Raw genomic sequence first — 22833 nt, forward strand, 5'->3', positions numbered from 1 at the left:
GACCAACACCCCAAGTCCTTCTCCTCAGGCTGCTCTGGATCACTTCACCCAACCTGTAGCTGTGCCTGGAATTGCCCCAAGGGCAGGACCTTGCAGTTCGCTGTGTTGAGCCCCATGAGGTTGGCATTGGCCACCTCTCCAGTGTGTCCAGGTCCCTGTGGATCCCATCCCTTCCCTCCAGCCTATCAACCGAACAAATTCGTCTCACTTCAAATACATAAGCAGAACTAACATGAAAGCCTATTTTCACTTACAGAACATGCTTCTTGCGTGTAACCAGTGTGATCAGGTCATGCAGTCCTAAAGAAACCAAGTCCCTCCCGCTGTTTATGATATAACCATCTACTTAAAGTAATCAAATGGGGATGACTTCCAGGCTTGGAAAACTTCCTGGGTCAAAAAATACTTCCAAGACCACACCCCAGAGTCTCTGTGCTTTATTTATATTGCAACATCCTCTATAGAGAAATGGTGTGTAAGTTAATTCTGTTCCCATAAGTTTATTTTTGGTGTCTGCCATTAGAGTCTCTGGCTGCTACTTCTGCAGCCGCTATCTTGGGCCCAAAGAAAATCCTTTTAACTCCTGGTTTCCCTTTAGAAGGAGAATCATGGCATCCTCCAGGTTGGAAAAGACCTTTAAGCTCATCAAGTCCAACCATTCCCCAGCAGTGCCAAGGCCACCACTAACCCATGGCACTGAGGCCTCGGCTACACGGGGTGTGAACACTTGCAGGGACGGTGACTCCAGCCCTGCCCTGGGCAGCCTGTTCCAATGCCTGAGCACCCTCTGGGGAAGGAATTGTTCCTCAGCTCCATCTAAACCTGCCCTGGGGCAGCTTGAGGCCGTTTCCTCTTGTCCCATCCCTTGTTCCTTGGGAGCAGAGACCAGCCCCCTCCTGGCTCCAGCCTCCTGTCAGGCAGTTGCAGAGAGCGAGAAGGTCCCCCCTGAGCCTTCTCTTCTCCAGACTAAACCCCCCCAGGTCCCTCAGCCTTAGAAGGGACTTTAGGTAGTGCTGCTCCCTTTCCTCCCTAGGAAGAGGTGACTCACAGCGCTCAGTTGCTTTGGGTTGCAAGTTGGGTTCTTTTTCATGCTCCTTATTCCTGCGTCATGAGTTTTGATGGTGATTTGCAGGTAAATCAGTAAAATTGGGTCTCTTGCTCGAGAAGGAAATGGTGTGTTTTCCTGTGATAGTTGTAATACTCAAACCCTGATAATGCAAAGCATATGTAGATGGAGGAGGTGGTGAAGAAATGTGAAAGACATCTGAAGTACAAAATGTAGCAGCAAATAAAAATTCATGGCCCCTTTTCAGCGTATCAGATGCATGGTTGTGAGTTACAGGAAAAGCTTTGAATTCCCACAGGATTTGCATACTGTTCTGTGTATTCAAAGCAGGAAAAGCCCCACATGAGGGCTAACTTAAGGTGGGTCAGGATGGGAAAACCATGATGGCTCAATCTGGGATGTTTTCCACATGCATGGGATTCTGGTGGAGTAGTGATCCTGGAAGGTAAACTGAGCTGTGCCCCTTCTCAAACCCTGGTCTTCATCAGGGACTGTAGTGACAGGACAAGGGGGAATGGCTTTAACCTGCCAGAGGGGAGACTGAGATGAGCTCTGAGGCAGAAGCTCTTCCCTGTGAGGGTGCTGAGGCGCTGGCACAGGGTGCCCAGAGAAGCTGTGGCTGCCCCAGCCCTGGCAGTGTTCAAGGCCAGGTTGGACACAGGAGCTTGGAGCAACCTGCTCTAGTGGAAGGTGTCCCTGCCCGTGGCAGGGGTTGGGGCTGGAGGAGCTTTAAGGTCCCTTCCAACACAAACCATTCTATGAAAGCTATGCTTAGGAAAGAGAGTATTAGCAGATATTCTCATCTGTGTGTGATTGTTACAACCCTTCTTCATCTTCTGACAAATATCTTGGGTCTCGAGTGTTCAGCTTTGCCTTTGGAAGACAGCTCAGGACAAAGCAGGATGCTTGGAGAGCACAGTGACCTCTTTAACAGGCTCTTTGTCGATAGTACAGAGAAGAAATGTTTGAAGGGGTGTTTAAATCCAGCATTCAGGTACTTAAGACTTCAATAACTCACAGGCAAATCTCTTTGATCAAATTGGGCTCTAGATGCACTTTTCCCCCCAGAAAACACAAATCTCAATCCTGCACAATAGGCAGCTGCAAATATAATACATGCTGGATCTTCTCTCATACCTGCTGCTTCTTGAGAGGTGACACTTTCCCTTCTCAGTGTCTTTGCTCATTAGTTTCCAGTTTTGCTGGGGAGTTTTGGCTCCTCACTGCAGTCTTTTGCAGGGCAAGGAGCAGATGTGTTCTTCAGCCCCAGGACACCATTGGGAGGGAGCCTGTCCTTTCCTTTTCCCCAATTCCAGGTGCTGAGAGGAGGAAGTATCCCATCTTTCACTGAACCTTGCCTCTCTGTCACCCCAGATGCTTGAAGGGGCACCACAGGCTAATCCCAGATGCTGGTTCTTCATGAGCCTGGAGGAAAATCCCCAAATTCTCCCCTGTGTGAGTGCAGATCTGGTAGTTGATGGCAGAGGCAGTCTGCAGGCTGTGAATGCACAACCCCTCCTCCTAAACAACTGGAGGAGAAACCCAAACAAATCCAAACTTACGTAGGATAAGACCTTGAAAACCAATGCTGTCGTAGGGTGCGTTTTCCTTACAGGCTGAGAGAGCTGGGCTGGGGCAGCCTGGAGAAGAGAAGGCTCCTGAAGGGGAGACCTTAGAGCAGCTTCAGTGCCTAAAGGGGCTCCAGGAAACCTGGAGAGGGGCTTTGGACAGGGGCCTGTAGGGACAGGCCAAGGGGAATGGCTTTAACCTGCCAGAGGGGAGACTGAGATGAGCTCTGAGGCAGAAGCTGTTCCCTGTGAGGGTGCTGAGGCGCTGGCACAGGGTGCCCAGAGAAGCTGTGGCTGCCCCATCCCTGGCAGTGTTCAAGGCCAGGTTGGACACAGGGGCTTGGAGCAACCTGCTCTAGTGGAAGGTGTCCCTGCCCGTGGCAGGGGTTGGAACCGGAGGAGCTTTAAGGTCCCTCCAACACAAACCAACCCGTGATTCTAAGATTAAAAGTCATCTTGAAGACTGCATCATTAACAGAAGCATCAACTAGAGTTGGGCCATGATTGCCATTTTGGGGTGAGAGAGAATTAAATGTGGTCAGGGCTTTATGGTCTGTCTTTACCATGTGCTGATCCTGTTGAATTAATACATGAGGCCCAAGTTCATCTAGTCAGGGTTGAAGACAACATCCCGCATGGATGATGTGTGCTGTGGTTAACGTGATACTTCACACCTCTGAGTCTTAGTCTAGCCGTGGTCTGTCACATCACCACCCTCTTGCTCAAATCCTTCACTAAAACACGCTTCCTTTATGTTTTTGTGGTAGTCTAGCAGAACCACTAATCCTCTCCTTCGATAAAAGAGGATTAAAACTGGGAACATTTGCACCTTAATGCAGCCAGCCAGGGCTGCACTCTGTCTTTTAGGCAGTAATCCCGTTGGAGTGAGGGCTGTGCCTTTGTGCAGTGCCAGGAGTGCTGTCAGCGATGGCAAATAGCAGCTCTCTGGGCAGTTGTGCTTATTGGGTTTGTACTCCTTAAAAGACCATTTTGCTTGGTAATTTAAAAAGCTGAATCAACTGGAGGTGACCAACTTGCTTCATTCACGCTGTTAAAATGACTCAGGGCTCTGCGGGTCAGAGTAACGTAATTCAAAATTGGGATTTGTGTGTGGTTCTCTAAATAAAAATGAAAGAATGTGTTGACAAAGTGTTACCTTTGAAAGTGCCATTTATAGAATCATATGTCAGAAGCTGACATATGAATGCTTAGAATGGTTTGGGTTGGAAAGGACCCTAAAGCTCCTCCAGCTCCAACCCCTGCCACGGGCAGGGACACCTTCCACTAGAGCAGGTTGCTCCAAGCCCCTGTGTCCAACCTGGCCTTGAACACTGCCAGGGATGGGGCAGCCACAGCTTCTCTGGGCACCCTGTGCCAGCGCCTCAGCACCCTCACAGGGAAGAGCTGCTGCCTCAGAGCTCATCTCCATCTCCCCTCTGGCAGCTCGTATTTATCACACATTATGCCTCCTAGGCTCATTTCACACTATGCATCCTGCAAAGAATTTTAGGGAAGAAGGTTCTGCCCCATATGTGCATCCTGGTGAGGGAGCATCCCCTCTGCATATCACACCCCAAGTGCTTAACATGAAACCTGCAGAGCCTGAGGGGAAGCACGGGAATGCTAAATGAGAATTCCACTCCTGCTTTACAACTTTACGGTGTAGTTTGACTTAGTTTTGGATTACACTCCCTCACAGGCTGACAGGGGTCGGGATGTGGTGCTGTGCTCCTGTTCTGGATGCTAAATGTGTGCTAACCCTTTTCTGGGTGTCTTCTTGGGGAGGATTGATTCCACTGTAGTACTTTATCTCTTTAACTTATATAAACTGCTTAAAACTTGAAGAAAAAGTCGAGTCTAAACCATGGAGCCCTTCTGCTTGTCCATGCTGTGCTTTCCCTGTCATCTACCACTGCTCTGCTTGGGTACTGAAGAGAAGCAGGGTGGAGCGCTGCGGTGAAGCCCTCCCCACGCTCCCCATCATGCCAAAGCCTGAGAAGAGTCTTCAGGTAGAAACCACCTCATCCTCACATTGAGACCAGAGCTTCCTGCCAGCCTCTGGTGCTAAATAAGTGAAGTACTAAAAGGACCCGTTGCAAGTCGCATCATAGGTGGTGAAATGAGTGTCCTGTCCTGTCGCCAGACGGTGGCTTTCAGCAGCAAACAGGAGGGTTTGTGCCTAATAAATACATGTAAAATCCTATTTGTTTCATTTCCAGCCTTTCTGTGTGTGGAGTGTTTCCTGCAGTGTGATGTGTTTGCTCTGTTGTGCGAGATGCTGATAAAAGAGCACAATAATAGGAGGAGTTTGGGGTTTGCTTTTTAGAATCAATTGTGTTTTAGGTCTTTCCATGCTGATACTGGTAGCATAGGGAATTCTTATCCCTTCCTAATTGAAAGGAGCCTTATACTATGCCACAGGAGGACGCTGTGGAACAAGAGCTACTTTCTGTAGTTCCTCTTTGTGCTTGAGTTACTGCATCTCTGCTGCTTGTCATGTCCCTGTGCTGCTGTGCACCAGCGTGAAACAAGATGTTGGCTTCAATCTTGATAGGAGAGGTGTAAACTGGCATGTCTTATCTTGCCTTTGTGGAGGGTATCAGTTGCTGCTGCTGACAGGAGGCAATGTCTCAAGCCCTGGGAAGTCAGTCCCATCTAAAAGCTTGCACAGCTTCCAGAGTGACGGATGCTTCACCACAGAAAAGCTGGTTTTCATTGCATTGAGGTATAGGCCAGCAAATTCTATCCATGAGCATGGGAAGACTTCTTCTGCAGTCATGGGAAAATAGGATTTGGGGGTTAAATGTGCATTTTAAATGAGTTGTGGTCATAATTAAGATATTAATCAAGCTTGGCCCTGGTGAATAGCATTGTTTCCTTATCAAACCTGCAGTGGTAATTCCCTCTAGGCACAATCTTATACAAGAACAGCATCAAATTTATCCTGAAGGTGAGTTAACAAATGATATTTAATCAGTGAGAGGCACCAGTGTATGGAGAGAGCTAAATCTCTGCTCTCAGGAGTCCAAAACCACCTGCTAGGGAGGACCTGAGCATCCTCACCAGGAGAAGGGCTGGGTCTTGGTTATTCATATGGGTGCAGGTGAGTGATGGGAGATGGGGGCTTTGTGTGTGCTTTTGGTTGTAAGCTGCTCTCGGAGAAGCCAGGGCAGTTGTAATGGGCTGGTGTAGTCCTCCTCCATCTCCCACCTCACCTGGAAGTGGTTTCTTAACCAGCATCATCAGGAAATGCTGTGAGTGAGCTCTGTGCCCATGCGAGTAGGGCCTGGCTGGGAGCTGGATGTCTTTGCATGAGATGTGGCCTCCAGGTACCAGCCAGCACTGGCTCAGATGGAGCTGAAACACAGCCAGGGCAGCACCAGGCCAAGACTGGAAGTGTCTCTTCTGTTAGAGGTTGTCCTCTAATCCTTCCCTTAACTGAGGTTGGCAGCTCCTCTGATTGAGACCATGGCAGGAGCTTGCCCAGAGGAGCTGTGGCTGCCCCATCCCTGGCAGTGTTCAAGGCCAGGTTGGACACAGGGGCTTGGAGCAACCTGCTCTAGTGGAAGGTGTCCCTGCCCGGGGCAGGGGTTGGAGCTGGAGGAGCTTTAAGCTCCCTTCCAACCCAAACCATTCCATGATTCAATGAAAACTGGACCATTTCTGGCTGTTGTAACCAGCAGGTAGACACAACTCTCTCCAAACTGATGGTGTTTAGTGAATACCAGTGATTTCAGCCATGGCTCCTTGTGAAAATCATGGTGTATGATCTCTTGGTTTGTGTTGCTGTTGGTTCTGAATGAGTTTTGCTCCTCGTAGTTAGTATAAGCATGGAAATCTGCTGAGCAGAAACCAGCTGTATCAGGATGTGTGTACTTGCTTTAGAAAATACATAGAGGGCTTTGTGCCAGAATAGCACAAAGCAGTTCCAGACAATTTCAAAGGTGTAATTACACTCAAACAGGGTTTGATTTTATTAGTAAATAGCAAATGATTTCTTCCTTGCTGGATCAGTTTTCGTGTATGAATTATTCCAGGCTGTCTTTGCAGGGAATTTGGAGTTTATCTGGAGCCAGAAGTTTGAAACAGCTTTTAAAATAACCCATTCTTTTGTCCTTAGAGCATAGGAAGTGCTGTTTAATCTGATTGAATACATGAAGTATGAAACCTGGTTAACCGAAAAACCTCCTTCACGTCACGTTGGCTCAGACCATCAAAGGTATTTCAGATCCCTCCCTCGCAGGAGATGACACCAGTGCCGATGGTCGCTGTGGCAGCGGATGAGCTGTTGCAGCTGCAAACAGTTGCGTGTTCTTAAAATAAACCAGGGTGGTGTGGTCTACCTTACCCACCACAGCAGGCTCTTGGGTGTGAGAAGGGACAGGTTTTGCATGTGGGAAGCTCTGTGTGCCACCAGCAGCATCTTTGTGACCTGTGCTTGAGACTCTGCTCTGATGGCCAAGGGATGGAGACAAGCACGAGGGGAACGCTGAGCATCACCCCTCCCTCCTCACAGCATCATTGGAGACGCAGTTTAGTGAGTAACCTCCAAGCTAGGCGAAGGGGAAAAGCAAACTGAGCAGCAAATGGCTAAAACCTGACTTAGAGACCCATTTTGGAGCAGAGGTGCTGGTCTGTGTGGCTGAACACCACTGGAGAGCTGCAGGAAAGGGCTTAGGAGGTGGTGACTGATGGCAGCAGCCAGCCCGCAGCCCACGGAGCTGCTGCCTGAGGATTAACACACCCGGATCACAGGAGCCCCGTTGATTAACTCTCCACAAGAACAAAAGTGCCAGTGTGATGCTGGTGGTTTAATGCAAAGCAAAGGACTTATTTACAGCAGAGGCTTGAATCCATTAAGGGCACATTAAACTCCAGATGCTTGTCAACTTCACAAAAAGAGGGGAGGGAAGGGAGGAGGTGTTGCATGTTTTCTGGAGAACACTCAGCTCGCTGAGCACGGAGCAGTATTTCATTGACGTTAAAGCTGTAAGGAAGGTGACCAGCTTGAATGATGAACCAGGTTATTTCTGGTTCCCTTTTATTTTCTTTTTTTAACTCCATTCAAACTTAAACAGGGAAGATTTAGGTTGGATATAAGGAAGAAATTCCTTACTGTGAGGCCCTGGTACGGGTTACCCAGAGGAGCTGTGGCTGCCCCATCCCTGGCAGTGTTCAAGGCCAGGTTGGACACAGGGGCTTGGAGCAACCTGCTCTAGTGGAAGGTGTCCCTGCCCAGGGCAGGGGGTTGGAACTGGATGAGCTTTAAGGCCCTTTCCAACCCAAACCATTCCATGATTCTGTTTTACACTGATCACGAGACTGCTGTGTAGTGCCAGACAAAGTGCTGTGTGCTGAGTTCCTGTGTGGAGCAGAGCTGTCAATAAGGAGTTGGTGCTGTCTGTAGTGCAAGGATCAAACAGAAAAGGTTTGGGAAAGGAAAAACCAGCAGTGTTGCCATTCCTTTGAAACAAACTAGGAGATGAGCCAGAGGGATTATTCTGGAGTGTGGATGTGTGGAATTGGCCTTCTCAAATCCTCTAAATTATTTAATTAAAAAAGCAAAGCAAACTAAAAAGAAATAGGAAAAATAAAGAAACCTGAGGAACAGCTGATGTTCCCTGGAGCCAACCACACGTTGGTTTGTCTCTTCCTTTCTCCTTACTTTACAGTATGCTAAATACGTACTGCATTGGGGAAAACACTGTTAGAAACCCTCCTCTACAAGAGAGTGTTCGGAGGCCATGAGGCTTCATCAGTGCCCTGCTCTTCATGTTGTGGTGGGCCCATCACTAGCTAACAGGCTGGTTTGTTCCTTCTTAAACAACCCATCCGTGCTGTGGAGAGCTGGGTCTCTGTGGACATGCAGAGGTACCTTTGTAGGTTTAGGTGGATGTTTAGGTGGAAGGAGGAGGATGAGGAGAAGCTTGATGAAGGCTGGCTGGCTTTTCTCAGAGACAAGCTGATGCAAGCGTATCACCTCTTTCTCAGTAGTAACTGTGGCCTCTGGTTTGCTCCTGTATCATCTAAATTTAACATCCTTTCATCAATTCAAAGCCAATTCTTCAGAGGGAGGTAGGGGGGTCACATCATGCAGCCTTTCTCCTGAGCCTCATCACTGGGAAGAGAAGGTTGATGACCTGACCAGCCTGAAGTGAGGGTGGGGACAGTACCTTGAGCTGGAGGGGTTAACGTGTCTATTAAACTAGTTACTGACATTGACCACTTATAAAGTGGATTCTGAGGAACCGTGTGTATCTGTTAGTCCCCTGTCTTTCCTCCTTTGTCGTTTCTAAATCCACTGTAGAAGGCAGAGCTGCTGTTTGAGCTCGGTGTGCCCACCACATGTTGGGTAGTTCCCCAGGGCAGCAGTGCCATGCAGCTGCCTGGGATGGGATTTCATTCTGCCCCAAACCTTAGGTTAGGAAAGGTTGTGCTGCAGCACACTGAACAGCCTGTGTGAGAGTGGCCTCTATCTGCTGTTGGTGCTTAGCTAATTCTTGTATGTTATAACAATGTCACCCTCATCTTTATGTGGATGCTATTACAGGATACAGGTGAGCTCTTCATTTATGGTGTTCTACTCATAGTGGTCACTCCTGGTATGAAAATAGGAAGCCTGAATTCAGACAACCAGGGTTATTTGCAGAGAATATGCAGAACTCTATAAGAAGGACAACTCACCTTTTTCCACAGTGGCTTCTTGGGCTGTGTGGTATTGCCTTGTGGAGGAGAGGGTTCCTCATCATGTGAGGTGTGAAATGCCCAAGCAAAGGAAGGTCTGGTTGCAAAACTTGATCAGGAGAACTTTGTATTTGGTGGTTTGGATGCTGATGAGGCTGTTGGCTGTTACCACCCCGTTTCAGAATGGTAGAATCATAGAATCACAGGATGGTTTGGGTTGGAAGGGACCTTTGAAGATCAGCTAGTCCAACCCTCTGCCATGGGCAAGTACATACTCCGCTATTCCAGGTTGCTCCAAGACCCATCCAACCTGGCCTTGAACACTGCCAGGGATGGGGCAGCCACAGCTTCTCTGGGCACCCTGTGCCAGCACCTCAGCACCCTCACAGGGAAGAGCTTCTGCCTTATCTCCAACCTGACTTTCCCCTGTTTCAGTTTGAACCCATCACCCCTTGTCCCATCACTCCAGTCCCTGATGAAGGTCCCTCCCCAGCATCCTTGTAGCCCCCTTCAGACACTGGAAGCTGCTCTGAGGTCTCCACGCAGCTTCTCTTCTCCAGGCTCAACAGCCCCAATGTTCTCAGCCTGGCTCCATACGGGAGCTGCTCCAGCCCCTGATCATCCTCGTGGCCTCCTCTGGGCTTGCTCCAACAGCTCCATGTCCTTCTGATGTTGAGGGCACCAGCCCTGCACACAGTGCTGCAAGTGGGGTCTCATGAGAGCTGAGTCTCAGCCCTTCTCCTTCAGTCTTCATTCAGATAATTCACATTTGCATCCTTTCAAAAATAATTTAAACTGCCAAAGAAGTGAGACCAGCAATTCTTTTCTGTATTGTTCATCCGGACAGGGGTTTGGATGAATTGGGCATTGTGTTGGATGGGTTAGTAAATGGGCCTGGGTGATTTCCAATGCCAGCAGAGCAATGCTCCTCTCTAAGTTAAGGCTGTCTCAGAGGGCAGTGTCTTGTGCTTCCACAGCATCTGAACTAAAACCACTTCAGTGGTCTAAAGCTTAAAAACAAGCCCAGGCCCTGCCTGTGCAAGAGCTTTTCCAGTCATGCTCATGAACCTCATCGTTTTCTCTGCTGTGGACTCCTTGTTTTTGGCTCAGTTTAAAGCACCCATGAGCAACATTAAACCAGATGGCGATGACAGAGGACAGTTTCTACAGTGGTTTTGTATGGAGCGAGTTTTATCTCTTTACATTCATACCACAGATGACACTGAGCAGACAAAACCTTCATTTTAATCCATGTGGGTTTAAATTTAATGTAGAATTTATGGGGTTTCTGTTCAGTTCCTGTTGTTTTCCGCTGGTTTGAATGGTTTGGCTTCTGCTGGTTTAGCTTTGCTCCTCCTGCATCTGGTATTCTTCCAGCGATGGTGTCAACAGCCGTTGATTATAGTTGACAGTACACCAAAGGAACCCCTGACACGGCCATGAGGCAACTGCACTGGGTGATGAGAGGACTTTATCCTCATATTTTTTTAAGCAGTTGAAATGACTTTAAAATCCTTCTGGCTGTCATCCAGGGCTTCTGGCCTGAGCTACAGCTACCAGGAAATGTCTCTGCAGGCATCATCGTACCGTTGGGTTTCCTTACACCTGAAAGTGTTCTGGTGTCTGAAGGAAAACAGGAATAAACTTTCTTTTTTCTGGAATGAAAAATGGTTATCTCTAAAATTAATCAAGAACAACTTTCCTGTCATCCTCTGTGCCTGAATCCCTGTTCAAATCCAAGTGCAGACCCTTTGGATGCATAACAGAGATGCTTTGCTGCTGAGGGAACAACGGGATTATAGAATCCCAGACTGGTTTGGGTTGGAAGAGACCTTAAGATCATCCAGCTCCAACCCCTGCCACGGACAGGGACACCTTCCACTAGAGCAGGTTGCTCCAAGCCCCTGTGTCCAACCTGGCCTTGAACACTGCCAGGGATGGGGCAGCCACAGCTTCTCTGGGAAAAGTCTGTGCCAGCGCCTCAGCACCCTCACAGGGAAGAGCTTCTGCCTCAGAGCTCATCTCAATCTCCCCTCTGGCAGGTTAAAGCCATTCCCCTTGGCCTGTCCCTCCATCCCTTGTCCAAAGCCCCTCTCCAGGTTCCCTGGAGCCCCTTTAGGCACTGGAGCTGCTCTAAGGTCTCCCCTTCAGGAGCCTTCTCTTCTCCAGGCTGCCCCAGCCCAGCTCTCTCAGCCTGGCTCCAGAGCAGAGCTGCTCCAGCCCTCGCAGCAGCTCCGGGGCCTCCTCTGGCCTCACTCCATCAGTACCAACAGGTTGGTCATCACCAGCAGGAACTGCCAGTCACGGTGTTTGCCCACAAAGCCTGGCTTGTATCAGGAATCCTGTGGGAATAATATGAATGTATGATCATCTCCCAAGGTTTCAATACAAAGATAAGGCTCGCTGCCTTTCGGTGGATGATTCCCTAATCATTTGGAAACTTTTCTGGTATGAAAATAGTACAGAAGCTGGAAAAGGAGAAAACCTTCACTGAATGAAGCCAGCTTAAGGTTAAACTAGGCTTAATCCAAGTTACAACTTGGAAATGAATTACCAGTGCTAATGTTGTTGTTGTGTGCACAGCTGGGCAGGCTACACCATTTACCAAGGAGCTATAGTAGTTTATTGCCTTTTTTCCAGCTTATAGTTACCTTTATACAAGTCGAAAGAGGAGAGAAAATCTGATAGTGAGGAAATCCAGTAGTGCTGCCAAGGAAGCAATTGACCTTCACACATGGCCTCATGGAGCTTGTGCTCTTTCTGGGAGAGAGGCAGTGGAGAGAGGAAAGACTTTGTAGTAGATTGCTATTAGACCTTGTTTGAATCAAGTGGGCTTCATCTTTAAATGAACGCCATGACCGTGCTATTGCTTATAATCAACTGTTGCCAAAAATGCCAGAATTCAAGCAGCACCATGCTCTGAAGCAGGATGTGTGCCCATAAAACCGGATCAAATGCACGTGTGTTTAAATCTGGGTAGTTGCCCAAGTATTGGTGTAGCTCATCCAGGTGTCCACTTGCTCAAAACTGCACAGTTTTATCTACTAACAATTTAATTTATTAAAAAAGCATCTTTTTTTGGTGGCATCAGGTGAGACTGTCTCTTGATCCAGGCAGGAATCCAGAGAAAACAGTATTGGAAGCATCACTTATCTTGGAGTCTTGTGTCCTGAGGAGTTAACAGGTTACTGTGCTCTGACAAGTATATTCTGATCAGGTTTTTCGTGGCTAAATGTTTTTGGTTTTTAATGGAAAGTACTTACAGGTTGTATTGCTCCAGTGAGAAATGCAGCAATATTCCCTTTCAGGGAAGGCATAGTGGCTTGGGAATCGTAGGATCATGGAATCAACCAGGTTGGAAAAGACCTTTAATATCATCAAGTCCAACCATTCCCCAGCCCTGTCAAGGCCACCACTAACCCATGGCACTGAGGCCTCGGCTGCACGGGGTGTGAACACTTGCAGGGCCGGTGACTCCAGCCCTGCCCTGGGCAGCCTGTTCCAATGCCTGAGCACCCTCTGGGGAAGGAATTGTTCCTCAGCTCCATCTAAACCTGCCCTGGGGCAGCTTGAGGCCGTTTCCTCTTGTCCCATCCCTTGTTCCTTGGGAGCAGAGACCAGCCCCCTCCTGGCTCCATCCTCCTGTCAGGCAGTTGCAGAGAGCGAGAAGGTCCCCCCTGAGCCTTCTCTTCTCCAGACTAAACCCCCCCAGGTCCCTCAGCCGTTCCCCATCACACTTGTGCTCCAGGCCCTGCACCAGCTCCGGTGCCCTTCTCTGGCCCCGCTCCAGCACCTCAATGTCTCTCTTGCAGTGAGGGGCCCAGAACTGACACAGGATTCGAGGTGCAGCCTCACCAGTGCCCAGCACAGGGGGACAGTCCCTGCCCTGGCCCTGCTGCCACACTGGTGCTGGTGCAGAAAGCCTGGCTGCTGAGCTGTTGCATTAAGAGTTTGCTTGAAGCCATTTATGTCTTTGTTTTTCCAGTTTTTCCATGATGATGGCAAAATAAGTTCCGTGGAAGGAAACTGTGGATGATATTTTTTCCTATCCAGAAATTTCTAGTTTGCTTCACTGTACCTCAGCATCTTCGTTCCTTCCTTACTGGTGGTATTTGAATTGCTGCTATTTTGGGATGATTCTAATATTACCATCTGGGTTGTAAACAAGGTTGGACAACAGCAATGTTGAACTCCAGCAGCCTTTTAGGTAGGATTGTGAGCCTAAAGGTGATGTGGCTTTAGCCAAAACCCTAGTTTTAGTTTGTAACAGTCTCTCAACAGTGCTTCTGCTGTCCCACAGGCTTGAGTGCCTGGAGAGAAGACAGAAGCTGAGACACATCTATTCGTTGTCCAAATTGAATTTAGTCTTCTGTCCATACTGTTAATTCATAGAATCCCAGCCTGGTTTGTGTTGGAAGGGACCTTAAAGCTCCTCCAGCTCCAACCCCCTGCCACAGGCAGGGACACCATCCACTAGAGCAGGTTGCTCCAAGCCCCTGTGTCCAACCTGGCCTTGAACACTGCCAGGGATGGGGCAGCCACAGCTTCTCTGGGCACCCTGTGCCAGCGCCTCAGCACCCTCACAGGGAAGAGCTTCTGCCTAAGAGCTCATCTCAATCTCTCCTCTGGCAGGTTAAAGCCATTCCCCTTGGCCTGTCCCTCCAGGCCCTTGTCCAAAGCCCCTCTCCAGGTTTCCTGGAGCCCCTTTAGACACTGGAGCTGCTCTAAAGTCTCCCCTTCAGGAGCCTTCTCTTCTCCAGGCTGATGGCACAGCTTGTCCGAGTCCATAGAGCAGTTACCCAGCCATGTATCTGGGACCACTCTGTGGCCTGTGTCCGTGCTCCCAGCTCTCTCCTCCTGACAAACTGAACAGGTTTCCATGAAGAGGGTGTCATAAAGAGGTTTAAATTCCATGACTATACTTATGGGGTCAGAATGTTTTGGGTATATTTTATTGTGCTCTATAGCTGGTTATCTCTTTCCCTCTGCTGTTTGCCCTGGGGCTTTGGGGATCTGTTTTTGAGGGTTGATGTCCTAATTCTTCTAATGTAGCTTGAAAATATCTTCAGGATGTGCTGTTCCTTTTCCACAAATGTGTTGTAGACACACACTGAAAATATCTGTGTACCTCCTGTCTTGTTCCTTCTGCACAGATTTATGTTCATGGCATGTGGTCCAGTGCCCTGCTCACTGTGTTAAGCTGCTGCTTTGCTCAGTGGTTTACCACTAGATGCATTAAATGAATGTGCTTTATCTAGTGTTTGTGCTTGGGTTGTAATGATTTTAGAGCCTGCTTCCAGACTCTAAATAAGTAATACAATAAAAATGGCCTCGAGAATGCAACTTGCTGCCAGTAAACTTCTGTTCTGGCATCCTTGTTTGTGTCCTGAGCTATTGAGGTTGAAGGACAGGGATTGTGTATCACCCTTGAGCATCTTAGAATCATAGAATGGGTTGGGTTGAAAAGGACCTTAAGATTATCCAATTCCAACCCCCTGCCATGGACAGGGACACCTCACATCTGCCCTGAAAGCTAGAGGCTGAAGTGGCAATAAGAAGTTCCAGCTTTGATCAAACCTCTGAATATGTAGTGGGTGAGTGGCACATGGGCTCAGGGCTACAGGATCCATTCCAGCAAAGGTGACTGACTGGGTGCTGTGCCCTGTTGTTTGGAGGTAGGGATTTTTCAAACCCGTACACTTCAAGCTCCTCTTGCTCCTGGTGTAGCTGTTATTTCCTTCTTAAAGAACACTGTCCCTGGGGAAGGTAATCTCTGTTCCCTCTTGCTCACAGCCTGCTCACCTAGCTGGCTCAGCAACCTCCGGCTGCCCACCCTTACCTGGATGTCAGTAACCCCTTCCTGTGATTCTTTTGTCTCCTCTGACAGTAGCTATTGATGGAAGACCACGGGGTGACCCAAACAGAGCACATGGCCACCATCGAGGCCCATGCAGTGGCCCAGCAGGTGCAGCAGGTCCATGTGGCCACCTACACAGAGCACAGCATGCTGAGTGCGGATGAGGACTCACCATCTTCACCAGAGGACACGTCCTACGATGACTCTGACATCCTCAACTCCACGGCTACCGATGAAGTCACTGCTCACCTGGCTGCAGCAGGTACAGTCAGTGTTGTGCACCTAACATAGCATTCGTAGAATGGTTTGGGTTGGAAAGGACCTTAGGATCTAGTTCCAACCCCCCATCATGGGCAGGGACACCTCACGCTAGACCATGACACCCAGGCCTCTGTCCAACCTGGCCTTGAACACTGCCAGGGATGGAGCATTAACCACATCTTTGGGCACCCTGTGCCAGCACCTCAGCACCCTCACAGGGAAGAACTTCTTCCTTGTCTAACCTGAACTTCCCCTGTTTCAGTTTGAACCCATCACCCCTTGTCCCATCACTCCAGTCCCTGATGAAGAGTCCCTCTCAGCATCCTTGTAGTCCCCTTCAGACACTGGAAGCTGCTCTGAGGTCTCCACGCAGCTTCTCTTCTCCAGGCTGAACAGCCCCAATGTTCTCAGCCTGTCTCCATACGGGAGCTGCTCCAGCCCCTGATCATCCTCGCGTCCATGCAGAGGTTGCAAGCAGCACTTGAAGGTGGTGGATGATCTTGCGCCCACGGGATGCTCTGAATATCTCCTTATTGCCCTTGCTTATTGACCTTCTTCACAAGGTCTGCCAGCTGCTTGGATATTGCATCACTTTATCTGTGTGTAAAAAGAGGGATAAGAGACTGGTTTGTGCAATAAAAATGGTCCTTGGTAAGTGCTGCCTCAAATAATGAAGCTAAAATGTATGTCAAAGAGCAAGCTTATTTCAGGCCTGTATAAACAACAGCAAAAATAACCCAGGAGTGCTACACTATCTTGCTTAGCCAAGGAGATGACATTCACATGCAAGGCCTCTCCCAAGGAGAAGCTACAAAGGGTCCCTGGCATATCTGGGCTGGGAAAGCATTTCAGAACTACACATTCCTTCCAGTGAAGCCAGATGGGCTCCACATTTGCCTTGTACCAGATCGACCTCATTAGGAGAAAAATGCAGTGATAAAGCACTCAGGATCCGGCCTGATCCTGTATCAGACTTTTATCTGCTGAACAGAGCTCTTGATGTGCTTGACTGAACCTGCAAAGTTCCACCACGCCGCTGAGCATCCCTTTCCTTAGGAATTTTCCAGCCTCAGCTCCAGCAGGATTCTTTTCCCCTTCTCTTCTAGCACACAAGCTTTCCAGGCCTGGGTGGTGGTTGCAGAAGGCACATCTGGTGCCTCTTGCCTGCCTGCAAACCTTCCCCATGCAGGGGCTGCCCAGCGCCCCTCCAGCCCCTGGCCAGGGGTTGGTACCCCAAGTTAGGAGCTGCCCCACTTCTTCTGGGGCACATCCAGCCCAAAGCTTGCCCAGCACGGCCCTTCCTTGCTTCTCCAGAGCAGCTGCTCTTCTGGTCCCCCAAAAGACAGTGATTTTATCCTCTTTTTCCCAAGCACAGGGTCCTTGGAGCAGTATGCAGCAGTTCTGGCCGTGGTAGTGCTCAGGTAGTTAGTTAGTGATTAACAAAGCCTGGCTCTGCAGTGTCCCCCAGAGCTCTGCAGTGTCACCCAGAGCTCTGCCCATGTACTGTCTCCCAGAGCAGTTGCTTAGAGAACTTGTATCATCAGACACTGCTTTCGTTATCATCTCCCAGCTTCCACTAATCATTAGCTGAGGACTTCCTGATCCAGTAGCTGCATCTTTGTTAAACACAAAGACATAGTGCTTTTATGATCCCTGGTGTGATCTTTCACCTCTGACTCACGGAGAACCTACACAAAGAGCGACTGAGGTCTGCTCAGGAGTCAAAGGCAAGTCCTTGAGCCTGCAGTAGACCCCAGGGCTTTTTGCCTGTCCCTGCACTCATTTCTGGACATCACAGATAGAAGCACAACCCACTTCATGTTACTTGGTTTACTTCCATTTAACTTAATGAACCTTCCCCTTCCATCCAGTCTATGTCTAGAGTTTGATCACAAAAGCGATAGCACTGCCCTGCTGTGGTCCCCACTATTCTTCAGGGGCCTGTTGTAGGATGCTGCTGGGAACTCTGGATTACCCATTCTTTCTTATTAGAACTGGCCCTTAATCCCTGGGGAAAGCTTTGGGCTCCTGATGCTGGAGCTGAGGTGTCCATGAGGATTCATGGCATTGTACCCAGTCTCTTCTCCCCTGCCACTGGGATCTCCTTAGCTGTAGTTGGTTATTTAAAGTCTTGGTGTACTTGAGAGTTTTTCAGTCTGTTTGGAAGTTAAAATACATAATTATGTGATTATAAGGAAAATTTTGGACTGAAATATGTGACTTTTACCTGGGACTGAGCTGGGATTTGCCAGTCTTAGGAATGGAGCCTTTTGATACGCATCTCCAATGCTGGAGAGCTCAGCAGGGAACTCACATCACCCTGGTCTGGTGGGGAGGCCCTTGAGCTGATCCCTTGGGCCCCGTCCTGGGTGGGAGGCAATGGCAATGTCCCTTCTGGTCAGTTCCTGAGCCCCATGTGCTGATTGACCCTCCGTGGTTTGGTTTGCAGGCCCTGTGGGGATGGCAGCAGCCGCTGCTGTGGCGACAGGTAAAAAACGGAAGCGACCACACGTGTTTGAGTCCAACCCATCCATCCGCAAGAGGCAGCAGACACGTCTGCTACGGTAAGAGCTCCTCCTGCACGCTCACACCCCAGTCTGCATCCCTGGTCTGTCGCCAGTGCTGGCCAGAAGTTGCCCAGCTTGGGCTTTTTTTGAGGCACCTCTTGTGCAACCCAGGAGCTGTGTTGTAGTTTGAAGAAATGGGGTAAAATGCAGCTCTACTCATCTTTAATGGGATGTTATGATCAACAGGACTGTTATGAGCTTTCTGGTGGGATCCACCATTGTGTTTTTATCCCAGTTGGTCACAAGTTGAATCTGTCATGGTAACGTTGCTCTTCAGTGGCACAAAGGACTTACCTACCTAATAAATCATGGAATGGTTTGTGTTGGAAGGGACCTTAAAGCTCCTTCAGTTCCAACCCCTGCCCCGGGCAGGGACACCTTCCACTAGAGCAGGTTGCTCCAAGCCCCTGTGTCCAACCTGGCCTTGAACACTGCCAGGGATGGGGCAGCCACAGCTTCTCTGGGAAAAGTCTGTGCCAGCGCCTCAGCACCCTCACAGGGAAGAGCTTCTGCCTCAGAGCTCATCTCAGTCTCCCCTCTGGCAGGTTAAAGTCATTCCCCTTGGCCTGTCCCTCCATCCCTTGTCCAAAGCCCCTCTCCAGGTTTCCTGGAGCCCCTTTAGGCACTGGAGCTGCTCTAAGGTCTCCCCTTCAGGAGCCTTCTCTTCTCCAGGCTGCCCCAGCCCAGCTCTCTCAGCCTGGCTCCAGAGCAGAGCTGCTCCAGCCCTCTGAAAAAAGTCTTTTCTGTGTAATGAAATGATCTTGTGACGAAATCTCGTGTGTGTGCACCTGAATTTCCTTTGCCAGCAGAACCCATTGCGTGAGCCGCACACTGAAGTCTGACCCAGCCTTTAGTGAACAGTGTTGGGGGAGAATAATCAAGGGGAGATGCCTGCCAGAACTGAAACACTTCCTTTGGCTTTAGCAACTTGCTCTGCAGACACCAAACCTCCACAGCCCTTCAGGTGCTGCATTACAGGTGCTCTGAGGCTGTCTGCCCGCCTGATGGCCACCGAGGAGCACTAGTGCTGAAGCGCCTGCACAGGCTTCCTGCAAGCCTGGAGATGTCATCTGCCAGCCCGTCGTAAGGGAACTCTTGCAAATAGCAACTGATATTATTTAGTAGGATTTGGAACAAAGCAGTTTTTGCCTTTTAAACTGGTTTGGATGTAGCTGGGTTATGTCAGAGGGGTTGGGAGTATTTGTCACTCCGTTTCTTGCTGACTTCCCCCTGCGTGCACACAATGCATTGGAGTAGCGATGGCCAGAGGTTTGCCTTTTCTCCCTTTCTCCTAGTGTAACTCTTGTAAAGCTGGTGAGAAATTAAGTTGGTTTCCTTATTCTGCCACTCATTCAGTGTGTCCCACAACACCCTTTGCACAGGATCAAACAGGAACGGAGTGGAGCGGGGTTTGTGTTAAGTAATATTTCCTGGGAGTGGATTCCCTTTCTTCTATAGCTCCATTCTGGTTTTCCCTCCTTCTCCCAGCTCTGCTGATCAGCCATGTTTATTGCAACCTTTCTGAAGAGCACATTCTTTTCTCTCTTGAGCTATGAATAATATTGTCTTAAAGAATCTCCTCTGCGAAGGAATTATTTCTTCTCCCTTCATGCAACTACTTCGTTTTACTGCATTTCAGATACTGACAAAATGCATCCTTTTTTTTGCACTCTGATCAGTTTAACACATTTTTCCTTGATTTTTACACCACTGGAGCAAGTGGGAAGTTACAGCTTCTGACTTTGGGATCTCTGTGTAGCTGATGCTGGTGCTTCTTGGCAACAGGTCTGCTGTTAACAGCAGGTTCTGAAGTGACCAGGGCTGATACTACACTGTCACCTAATGGAGTGCTCAGGTTGTCTGGTGATAAACTCTGCTTCTCTCTTGAGTTTCTGCCAACATTTCTGACACGTTCTCTTGCGTTGTTAAAGGGAATACAAGACAGAAAGTGTGATTGCATATGATGGAACCTTTTCTTCCTACAGAGAGATTGTTCCAAAGGGACTTGCTGATGTGGCGGCTGTCTCAATAGCTGGGTTTTCTGTGCTGAGCTGTTGCAATATTTCCACTTCTTGCCTGTCCTGTAGTTGTAGGTTGAATTCTGACAGTCCTGGTTTGAGCAGGACTTTGCTACTAGAGAATTGCAATGCTCTGTTACAAGGTTGGATGTGAAATAACCTGTATTTACAGTCCTCTTTTGTTAAATCATTCAAATCCTTTACCTTCCAAGTTTTGTATAATACCCTTTGGTGACAGGGGGGATATGCAGACTCTTGCTGTCCTGGCTTTGCTGCTCTGCTGATTTCTTTTTGCTTTTTACATCAGTGGAAAAAGGAGAGGAGGGAGAATAAGTGATATTCGAGCTGCTGAGTGACTGCAGGGAACACAGCAGGCCTGCGGGAGCGGAGGAATAAGCAGTATATGGGGCTGGTCTGACCATCTGGGGCTCCATTTCTCAGCTGGTTTCTGAATGGGCAGCATTAAGAAAGGGAATTTACAATGTGAAGGGTTGTGTTTCTGCAGGGCTTTCAGCTGGTTTCTCTGCTTTATGCCTGTGTTTCAGGAAGCTCCGAGCCACGCTGGATGAGTACACCACCAGAGTGGGGCAGCAGGCCATCGTTCTCTGCATCTCACCCTCCAAACCCAACCCTGTCTTTAAAGTATTCGGTGCTGCACCCTTGGAGAACGTGGTAGGTGTCTCTAGGAGAAGCTGTGTAAGAAGTCACTCACCTTCTCTGCAGGTTTCTTTCTGCTCTGGGCAGCTTTGCAAGGCTGGTAGTGATCTGAAAGTCATGTTTAAAAGCCTGGAAAGAGGAGTTCAGATTGTAAGGACAGGAGGGTGGCACTGAGGTCCTGTCTTCTCTGCATGAATGGTTGCCCAGCTCATCTCACCAGGGCTGAATATCCTGGATTAAAAATCAGAGGGAGCCCACAGTGATGATAGGTTTGAACTCAGCTCAGCTGTCAGCACTTGCACCTTGTTGCAGACCAACCAGCAGATGGGGCAGATCCTGAGGATCTCTTGCTTCAGAACTTTTAATCCCATAAATACTTCCACTTGCCAGTGTTACTTGATGTTTCATCAGCAGCTCTTTGATACAGCCAAGTCCTCAGGGCCAGTGGGTATGTTTTTCTTGCCAGCTTCTTGTTTGCTCCTTCTGTTCCACAGCACCTTGGGGAAGTGGCTGGCCCTGCATCCTCACCTCTCCTGGTGCTCCTTACCTTGTTTACCTGAGCTTTAATGATTCCCTACAGGTACGCAAGTACAAGAGCATGATCCTGGAAGACCTGGAGTCTGCGCTAGCGGAACACGCTCCTGCGCCTCAGGAGGTTAACTCAGAGCTGCCACCCCTCACCATCGATGGCATTCCTGTCTCAGTGGACAAGATGACCCAGGTAAGCAGCCAGGCATGGCAGAACCAGAGAGAGAGATTTGCATCTCGCAGCCACATCCTGTTATTTTGCAGTGGAGCTTATATCTGCATCGCCAGGGGATGCATTTGATCTCCTCTTCCCCGTGGGAATGTAACAGCTCAGATAGTAGTTAGATGGGAAGCTTTGTTGTTAGTGCTTATTTTCTACATGAAACAGTAGAAATACCGGTAGGGAGTAGAGCTCAGGCTGCTGGGAGATTCCCTTTGTCACCTCCCATAAGTTATATACAGGAAGATATTTGGCACTTCACAGTGATTTTTAGGCTCTGAGGTCAGGAAGGTTGCTTGTGGAGAACTGTTTTGGCTTACGCTCCTTGGAGCTTTCTTGTGTGCTCGAGTTCATTCCCTCCTCTGCTTTCTACTGTGGGTTGGGGCAGAGCGGAGCTTGCCAATGATTTAACTCCAGACCAGACCCTGAGCGAGATACTTCTGATGGAGGCAGGGAATTATTTGCCCTAGGCATGTGGGGGATTCCCTTTCTCTTCATGTTCAGCTCTTTGTTGGTCTCCTTATTGCTAGGAGAAAGTGGAAGGGATCCCCCAGAGAAGCTTCCTTGGTGTGGGAGGTATTGTCTGTAGGGAAATCTCCTTCCCCTGGGGTGCAGGAGGCAGATGTGCTTTGCAGGAGGCTCTGGATACACTCAGTCTGATGCACCACAACACATTTTAAACGCTGGAAGCCAGTTTCTTCAGAGGGAATAGCAAGATGGAAAGGTCAGAGGCTTTGGGTAATATACAAAGAGGTGTTGTAGTAGAGAAAGATGTGCAGATTTCCTCTGTGCTCTGCAAAAGATCACATTCTGGTCACAACATCATTTCCATTTAGTTGGAATCAGACAAGCTCACGCTTCTAATAAAACTTCACAAAGAAATCTACTGTGCCTTGACTGGTAACAGAATGTGCTCCTAATCCATGACGACATGAGGCAAAACTTAGTTGCTGGATTTTTAAGCCACTGTCAAAGGTGGTATCTGCAAGAGCTGCTCACAGGCAGCTTTTGGATTGTGTCATTAGCAGTTTCCCATGGAAATGGAAAAGTAAAAACTAGAAACATTTTACTTTTAAAGTAAAATAAGAGACCCCCAAAAGATCACAGGAACGGAGCTCTGGGTTCATTTGTATTGGCAAACAGCATGCTTGTGTTTATCTGACTGCTTCGTGGCCTTATCATTGTAGTAGTTAAGCTGAGTAACAGCAAGAGAAGTGCTTAGGGCTTAAAGCAAGGAGAAGGAGACATCTATGTGGAGACTTGCTCGAGGCCACCCTAGGATGACGTGAGTAGTGAAGCTGGAGGTGCCCATTCCTGCAGCATATGGGCTCTGAGGAGGGACCAAACACAATCAGCTGGTGCTGGTGGAGTGCTGGAAATGAGAGAGAAGTGAGTGGGGAGGAATGA

The 22833-nt window shown here is 48.8% G+C and overlaps 1 protein-coding gene across 4 annotated transcripts in view; it reads left to right on the plus strand.

Moving 5' to 3' along the window:
- Nucleotides 1-22833, plus strand: part of NRF1 (nuclear respiratory factor 1) — a 74626-nt gene that overhangs the window by 6173 nt on the left and 45620 nt on the right. For 2 of the 4 annotated variants that reach the window (XM_030478831.1, XM_030478832.1), the window contains exons 2-5: nt 15209-15437; nt 17886-18000; nt 20567-20693; nt 21259-21399. In XM_030478831.1, the coding sequence (XP_030334691.1) occupies nt 15215-15437; nt 17886-18000; nt 20567-20693; nt 21259-21399 (606 nt within the window). In that variant the 5' untranslated portion in view covers nt 15209-15214. Of the gene's footprint in view, nt 1-15205; nt 15438-17885; nt 18001-20566; nt 20694-21258; nt 21400-22833 lie in introns of all 4 variants that reach the window. The other 2 variants (XM_030478833.1, XM_030478830.1) reach the window with 1 other exon arrangement.

This window comes from Strigops habroptila, chromosome 3, assembly GCF_004027225.2.
Source record: "Strigops habroptila isolate Jane chromosome 3, bStrHab1.2.pri, whole genome shotgun sequence".
Lineage (NCBI taxonomy): Eukaryota > Metazoa > Chordata > Aves > Psittaciformes > Psittacidae > Strigops > Strigops habroptila.